Source organism: Ascaphus truei, chromosome 3, assembly GCF_040206685.1.
Source record: "Ascaphus truei isolate aAscTru1 chromosome 3, aAscTru1.hap1, whole genome shotgun sequence".
Classification (NCBI taxonomy): Eukaryota; Metazoa; Chordata; class Amphibia; order Anura; family Ascaphidae; genus Ascaphus; species Ascaphus truei.
In genome coordinates this window covers 422,263,097-422,272,169 of record NC_134485.1, presented here as the reverse complement: position 1 = coordinate 422,272,169, position 9,073 = coordinate 422,263,097, and the positions used below count along the sequence as shown (strand labels likewise).

General features: G+C 40.7%; 1 protein-coding gene across 1 annotated transcript; it reads right to left on the bottom strand.

Annotated features, from left to right (window-relative positions):
- Nucleotides 1-242: 242 nt before the first annotated feature.
- Nucleotides 243-8,814, bottom strand: LOC142490829 (olfactory receptor 52D1-like). Its single transcript, XM_075593250.1, has 3 exons — nt 7,860-8,814; nt 7,372-7,479; nt 243-313 (listed from the first exon to the last, which is right to left on the bottom strand). Exons 1-3 carry the CDS (start codon nt 8,812-8,814, stop codon nt 243-245), a joined length of 1,134 nt encoding a protein of 377 aa, XP_075449365.1.
- Between the last annotated feature and the right edge of the window lie 259 nt (nt 8,815-9,073).

Here is a 9,073-nt window from a genome sequence, read left to right as displayed (position 1 = left end):
TAAGACGGACATGTTCCATGATGCAAATTTTTAAACAACCACAGCCACACATTATTAGATAGATAACAAATGCAGACTTGCAGTTAATTAAAGCATGTGAAATAAAAGTGAATGTGAACCGCGCTCTAGATTGTGATAGTGAATTATACAATGTGATTCAAGGTATATACATAAAGTGATCTTAACTACTTATGTGATTTTAGTGATGGTGTATTGTGAACATACAAGTAACATTAAACCTGTTACTTATTGTGTTCAACTTGGAGGCTGCTGCTGCTGTGAATTTCATGGAATGGCTCCGCAAACCATAACACTAGTAAGAGAAAACAAATGAAAACAAATGAAAAAACAGCGCAAAACCGCATTGTGTAATATTTAAATACAGTATATTGTGTGAAAATGTTTCAGCAGGTAAGTATCGCACGTACATCAATATAAAATTGTATAGACATAACATGTTAGGGACATGTTACCACATCACCCGCTCTTCTACACCAACTCGGTCGAATCTGGGCCCCTTTGTGGGATGGAATCCTGATCTCCCAGGCTACTGTCGATGATGGTCTCTCAGTCCGGTCTTTAACATCTATTTGGATCCCATAAAGTGGCCCAGATTCGACCGAGTTGGTGTAGAAGAGCGGGTGATATGGTAACATGTCCCTAACATGTTATGTCTATGCAATTTTATATTGATGTACAGTACGTGCGATACTTACCTGCTGAAACATTTTCACAATATATTTCAATATTACACAATGAGGTTTTGCGCTGTTTTTTCTTTTGTTTCCAATTGAAACATGTATCTTAGAGATCTTATTTGTAACTGTAGACTTAAATATAGTTGTAGACTTCGTTTTAATACACATTTTACACTGATTGCATTTGGGAGACTTGCTGGGCTCTCGATTCGCAATGTAAACAGAATGGGGGACAGGGAGTTTGCAACAGTCTTGGCCCATTTGAAAATCACCCTGGGACCAGCTCGAATACACGGTCTAAGAATCAGATCCAACGATAGCATAATGTATATAATGTATACCCTGCTCATTATGTAACTGTATTTCTAAACATGTATTATTTGTCTTAACTCTGTGCCCAGGATATACTTGAAAACGAGAGGTAACTCTCAATGTATTACTTCCAGGTAAAATATTTTATAAATAAATAAATAACCAGAGTTTTTTTAATTATAGATTTTATTTGATTAGCCTGAGTGCTAAAGCAGGTAATGAATGATGGTGTGGCATCAACAAATTATTTTTTAGAGGATCTCTATAATACATTAGATCTCTCCATCAGGGAGATTTCTCTTAGTGTAGCCTCAAGATCCGTTTTCTCGTAGCCACATGCTATACATCTTTAAAAGAGCTCTTTTGATTGTTTAAGGAAATCCCCCTCCTTAGAACATTTTCTCCTCACTCGCATGAACTGTCCTTTTGGAATGGCCTTCAATCAAGCTTTTGGGTGGCAGCTGATTGAGATTTCACTCCATGACATGTAACGGTTATTTCTTCTGTTTTTAACATTTAAATTGGATGCTCTGTTCAGAAGGAAAAAAACATTTTAAACATTGAGTGGCTCGGAGGTTAAAATTGAGTCTGCCTAGTGCAGTCTAAAGGTTACCATGGCAACACAAGGAGATAAACATGTGGAAAATCATAATTTGCAGCACTAAAAACATAAAAACAGGACATCCTCAATGGAAAGACACCCCTAACATATGAGTTAAAAACTGTGCCTGTGACCTTTGAACAGCTTTTTAAAAAAAAAAGTTTAATTACCAAACATACCCTAATAATTCTTAACCAGAATAAATTAAATAGAAATGTATTTACCAGTTACACACAAACAGAAAATATTCAAGGGGATAATCACACTCCTCTCATACACAGCCAAACATAACCAAAAACACATACAGTATACCTCTCATCTACCCTCATAGTGAGAAAACAAAACAGTTTGATTTTATTCCTGCAAAAACTAAGTTAATAAAAATTTAATTTTCTATTCTTAGAATTATAACCAATCTGAATACTTTCAAACTGTATATAAATGCATTTCTCTAAACTAATTTGAAACAGCCCTTTTAGAGTCCATCCCAATTCCTTTCTAGCAAGAGAGTCCAGGTGGATTATGGGGCTCAGGAGTGTATGAACAGAGTGTAAATATATTTCCCCATTCTTGTGGAGGTGATCCTTTCCAACCCACAATGAAAACTTGATTGTAGAGATGGAGCTAATTAATGGGCTAATAACCTGGCGATAATATTAATCCTGATAAACTCTCTCTCTGAGAGTGAACTCCCAGGACATATATATGATGCAAAATATTCTCCTTGGCCTTTCAATTTGAAATATTACAATCCCCCTTTTTCCGTGATTGAAATCCAATATTGAGAGCGCAAACTCATTTGTTTATTAGTGTGTCCCTCTGCTGCTGGTAGAAGGTCAGAATCCTCCGGTGTGTGGTCCATTGATATTGCCCAAAGTAGGTAGCGTTGCATCGATCCACCAATATAAAACGAGGTAGAGAGGGTAACTCCAAAAATTGTTTATTTGATCATAAAAACGGTAAAAATGGTCCCTCCGTTTTAATGGGACTCGCGCGGTGTTAATCCTACCGGATTTCACCTGTCTGTAAGAGACACGCAGAAAGAGATAGAATGAATCGGTCACTCTACCTGCACGCCTTTAACAGGCAATCTCTGGGCTTTTATTTTATTTTGATATCATGTTATTGTACCAGGAGGTCTCCGGTGCTGAATCGCATTCATTTCAGGTCCAAGGACCCCCTGATTCCCAAGTTACAGGCCCCCGGGATGGGGTGCCGGTATCTCGTGCAGTTTAAATGGCCCGTTATGTGGGCCGTGATGCAGGAGAATTTAAACATGGCCGATGGGATACGACACTCCTTAATGGGTCCTGTATCTCGGGACGTAAGGGGTCCCTGTACCTGAAATCAATGCGATTCAGCTCCGGAGACCCCTGCTGCAATAATATGTTATTAAAATAAAGCCCTGCGATCGCCTGTTAGAGCTCAAGGTAGAGTGACTGATTCAGTCTATCTCTTAGTGAGCATCTTACACACACGTGAAGCCCAGTAGGATTCACACCACACGAGTCCCATTAAAATGGAGGGACTCCACCTGTGGTTAATCCAATGGGCCATTAGTCTGGTCGCTGCATTTTCAAGGCTTTGGATAGGATGCTGTACGGGCCCATGGCTCAGAACCAGCAGTTGCATCTGTAGCTTTCAGAAAAGAGGAGAAGGGAGACTGCTGCAGTTCTGGGCTATGCTTCTATGAGCTGAATTGATTCTTTCTGTTATTCCTCTTGTGCTAACTAGTCTTAACCTGAAATGAAGTGGATGTTGAGAGGGCGGTAGAATGTCGATCTGGTTAAGGGAGCCTATCGCTTGGCCAGTATGATGGGGGCACTAATTTTGCTAGTGAGCGGGCCGATTACAGAAATGGCAAAGACCAGAAGGGGTCTTCACATATTGCCCTCCTCCCCTTCCACAGACTCCAAACCCTCCTTTGCCCTGTCCCTGAAAATGTTAGTTAATTTCTGTCTGTGGTGAGGGTATAACCTTAAATTTAAAAAAATCCAAAAAAATTAAGATGGAAATTATAAATGATAATTGTTGCAAGTAATTATATTCCATTTTTGTAAGAATTTACAAGTATCTTGATAGTAACTTGTATACATATGATAAGCCGATGTTCCTGTAGAAGGAACTAGAACTAACTTTGATCCCCCTTTTCCCATGGTTATGCCCATGGTTATACTTTAACACAGGACTTTCATACAACGTAAGGCTTACCGAGATGTTCAGGTCCATATAATAATTTCATCAAGGGCTCAACAATAACAAATTGACAGCCCCGACATTTTTCTGTATCAGGGCCTGACTCATAAACCACTTATCACTGTGGGGAAAGGGATGAAAGCCCGGGGGAAGGGAAGAGATGGGGGATGGAGAAAGGAGGGAAGGGCTACCGCATCAGCAAGGTAATGAAGTAAATATGGTAAGTAGATAGAGTACAGAAGATCATACAACGGTGCAAAAGGGGACAAGGGATAATGGAAACAAACATACAAAAAGATTCCCCCTTGATCAGTTAGTGATGATAAATTTAAAATCCTTTTAATCAATAGTAATCAATATTAAAATAGTGTTGCATAGAGGGGTATGGTACAAGAAATCAAGGGCCACCCCCTATTGACCGAACAGAAACTCCCAATAAGTACAGACATGGAAGGTAACTAAAGGGATCTAAGCATCAGACAGCAATGGCATAGATGCCAGGACGGTCCTAGTGATAGTCCAACAGAATAAAGTGCTAGTCACTTGTATGGAAGACACTTATATCTGAAATTCAGCAGTCTCTATAGGGAAGGCTGCTGATAATAAATCTGAAGGACGAATAAATTGATGCAGATCTAAAAAAACAACGTGATCATCACAAAACAGATGCAGACTAATAAATCCACGATCGACATATGACAGTGGGATAGGAGCACCTAGCCTAGTAATAAGATAGTCCTGACCTGAAGGGCTAGCACAAAATGTGCTTAAGTAACACCCTGAGGCACGGTTCACAGACCGTATCAAGTTATAGCCTCGTTAGCAAAACTCATATAGGACCTCTTCATAGACACAGACTTTAGTGTAAAAAGAGAATGTACTGAAATACATTAATGCTAGGTAGGTGTCTAGCATATAATTGAACCACTGATAATCAGTCTCGTTAGAAATGTGTGTACAGGTGCTGTACAATCATAGTGCTGGAAAGAAGTCTACCAGTGTTAATACACTGCACATATGTTAAATGAGCCATGTCGCACTGAGTGGCAACCACATAATAAAACATACACACATAGAGAGATGCGTAGAATCAGTAATCTGACACTGCACCTATGAGCAACGTTACTCATAAACGTTTCAATACATAAGTCTCCACAAGTGGCAACCGCTTAGTATATCATGTACCAGCATGGAGGCATTTCTGTATATGTAAACCACCTCCCAGGGTAGCGCAACATAGTGTGTGCGTCACAAGCTTAGAAACAATGTACTTAGCTTGTCAACAGATGTTTCCACTGGTACATAGTAATGCCCTTAAAGGAGGGGAGAGCTGGAGGCGCCGGTGGCAAAGCAGCAGAGATGTTAATCAGGCAGCCGAAGATGCCTGAGCGCTGGAGCGCATGTCAGTCGCGTCCGCTCTGTATGGTGACGTCATGCCATGTGATCACCTGACGCACGTTTTGCGCGGTTTCGCGCTTTCTCAAAGGTGAAAGGGATGAGGTAAGGCTTATACTACCATTCCTGACCCTGCAACGTCGATTAGCCGGACAATGCCATGCTTAACTTCAGTCCCAGAGCCTCATGAAGTCTGAAGCCTTATACTACCACAGACACACAGGGATTACTTAAGGTCTGAAGGTTCCACCATACACCCTTGCTTTCACCTTCTACAAATAAGAAAACCGGTGCGGATATAGATGGCTATACGCTTTTTCCCACTGTAATTTATTGCAAATAATACTTTTAACATGCATAGTATGACTAACAAGCACTTTTGGGGAACACCTGTATACCTGGAATTGCTTCTACTGCTAGGACCTAAACCAGGGCGCCCTCCCCTCTGAGATTTGCAATCTCAACACAGAGGAGACCCCTCTTTGGAGCCGGAACCAGGGCGTCTTCACTCTATGACCTGTAGATTTAACACTGGGAAAACCCCACCTCGGACTATCCCGCACATAGAGGTCCTAACTAGTTTTAGCAAAATTTGTCTGAAAGATTGTTTAACTGGTTAAAAAACAAAGAATGGCATCAGCAAATATAGGGCCAAGCATATCTACACATCCTCTTACCCAGACACCCACAGAGATAGAGATTTTTTTAAAAGGTCTCTTACCTCATTAGTGAGGTGCCTGGGGTTCAGGCAAAAAGATGTGCTGACACTCCTGGAATCCCCACAAAGTTTTTGTCATCTGGGTAATGGCACCAAATATTGTGGAAGAAATGAAACCCCACTCTCAAGACTTTAGAGTAACAATCAGTGAGAAGACTTTTATTATTGCTTCAGGTGTAGCTAGAGGGAAATTACTTATGGTCAGACATGATATCTGATTTACATAACACACTGAGGTCTTAGCCCTAAGTAGTAAACCTTGGGCATATCAACATTTTGTAATTTCTGCAATCATTCTCCCTTTGCTAGAGTGAGACATGCCATGACCTGCTCTAGCGGCGATAAAAAAATAATTATTCTTCAAGTAAAAACCAACAAAAATATATATTTTTTTAAATTTTGTACTTTATGTACTTTATGATACTGTAGCTACAGTAACTACACTCCGTATCTCTCATTTTTAATTAATAACATTAGTATCAGGGCCTTATTCTTAAGGACCTTGGAACAATTCTGGGAGTATAGCCAGCTGTCCGGGCGTACCGTTATTTGTTTTGGGGAAAATAAAAGTAACGTATCTTTTAAAATTCTGTATTCTAAATGTATAATGCTGTAATTCTTTAGAACAGCAAATTAAAATACTTGATTTAACATCTATCTCCTGCATATAACATAGTGTCTCCCAGACCCAGGGATCTGGGAGACAATGTTTTCTTTTTAATGTGCAAATGAGCTATTATCCAGATCTGTATAATAGTAATTTTGCCCATTATTGTACTGTATGTGTTGAGGGGGAGTTGGGAGTAGAGGAGGTGCGTAGTAGGGTTGTTGTATTTTACTGTTTCTTGGGGGTAGAGGTATTGGGTGACGGGGGTAGTTGCCCCAAGGGTGGGTGCTCAGGTCTCTCAGGTAGGTTGTGGGAGTGGTTAACCCCTTCATCACCATAGCGGTTACCACTGCTATGGTAGTGAAGGGGTTAACTCCTCCCGCAACCTTCCTAGCAAGCCTAACCAGTCACCCTGGGGCAACTACCCCCTTCATCCAACCCCTGTACACCCAACAAACAGGGTACTCAGGTATAACCCCTTCATTGCCTACACTAATACCAGTGTATGGGAGTAGGGGGTCTCCGGAGCTGAACCTCATTGATTTCAGCCTCAGGGACCGCTGCTTTCCAAGTTACAGACCCCGGTATATGGGGTGCCAGTATCCCCCTGCAATGTTTAAATCTCCCGGGTCACGTGACCGGAACATTTAAACGCACAGGATATGCCGGCACCCCAATCTGGAAAGCAGGGGATCCCCGAGGCTGAAATCAATGTGGTTCTGCTCCGGAGACCCCCTGCTACAGTACACTGTTGTTAAAATGTAAATAAAAAAACTGTGATCGCCTGTAACAGCTGTGCAGGGAGATGTTGCTCTCTCTGTGCAGCTCTCTATGCAGCTCTTACAGAGTGCAGCCAGATCATACGGGGGAGAACTTTCCAAGAGGCTGACATACCATCGCTGCTGTCCTGAGTGGTGTTGGCATTTTTCTACCTCACGGTTTAAGATTTTTTCTGAATACCGGGATAACACAAATGACAAACTGTTCGGTGGGGTCAAACCACATCGTTCGAGACAGCAGCAATTTTATTAAAGCTTATGGAATAGGCCCCAAAAATGGAAAAGAAAAAAACAAAACAATTATGAATAATACTATAACCACAAATGAAGCAGACATATTTACACGCAGCTGGCCTCCCCTGTCGGAGGCCCTATGCAAACAAACATACTCACAGAAACCTACAGAGACCGACGTGCAGACAAAGACATGAACCCAGACACACAGTCATGCAGATGTAGCCAGACTAACTTTTATTTTTTTCTTGCAGTTAGCAGGTCTACTCTGGCTTGTTGGTATGAATGAACTTTGGTAGTCAGATTATCCATACATTACTTGTATTGATACTCTGTGCTCTGATTCTCTTTCTATGATGGAGCTGAAATATCTTCACTCTTATTTCCTTCATTTTCAGCCCATAGATAAGAGGATTCAGAAGTGGTGGGACCACAAGGAACTGCACTGACGTGACTATCCTCAGTTCATAAGGAATGTTTGTAGATCTGAAGCGGGGGAGGAGCAACTCAAAAAGTACACCAGTAGCAAAGTTGATGAGAGTTATTAGATGAGGAGTGCAGGTCTGCAAGGCTTTGGCTCTGGTGTCTTCTGATGCTTTGGCACAAGCTCTCAGAATCTGTATATAAGAGTACAATATCAGCACTGGTATCAACACAACCAATATCGAATTGAGGAAGAGACCATAGATATTGTTCACTGTTATATCAACGCAGGAGAGTTTTAATACAGTCCAGGTGTCACAGTAGATCTTCTGTATGACCAAGCCACACAGAGGAAGCCGAATTGTCAATATAAAGTGTATGGTAAATGGTAAAATACCATACAACCAGGCTGCAGCAACCAGTTTGTAAACTGTGGTTAAGGACATAATGCTGTTGTATCTTAGAGGGTTACAGATACATACATAGCGATCAAACGCCATAACTGCTAATATGGTTAGTTCACATCCTATGTAAGTACCAATGCAAAACACTTGAGTTAAGCAGCCAGTGTAGGTAACAATTTGGATTTCATAAAGTAGGTTGACAATTAGACTGGGGAAGAAAGCAGTGCTGCCGTAGAGTCCATTTATACACAGCGCACAAATGAAGATATACATCGGCTCTTGCAAACCTCTGTGTAACGCTACAACAATGATCACTGCACCATTGGATAGAATAATCATCACATAGCCAACCAAAGCTATGATACTGTACAGATATTTTACTGCTGTCATTTCACCAAATCCACCAAGTATCAGCATAGAAGGATGCGGGTACGTAACATTTTCCATTGTTATTGCTCACTGGGATATCGGTTCCTATAAAGAGGTAAAAAGACATGGAAATTAGTCATTTTTGGTTTCTGCTAAAATCACATATTGTTTAATGTTTTTATGTTGTCAATACATCTGAAAACGGGGTTTCTCTGATTGCACTTGAATGCAGTGTATTTTATAAAACAATTTGTAATGACTCTTTTGGAGTATACTGTACATGAAATATGAAGAAAAGAAAGAGAGAATCCATGCTACGTAATAAAAAATATATACT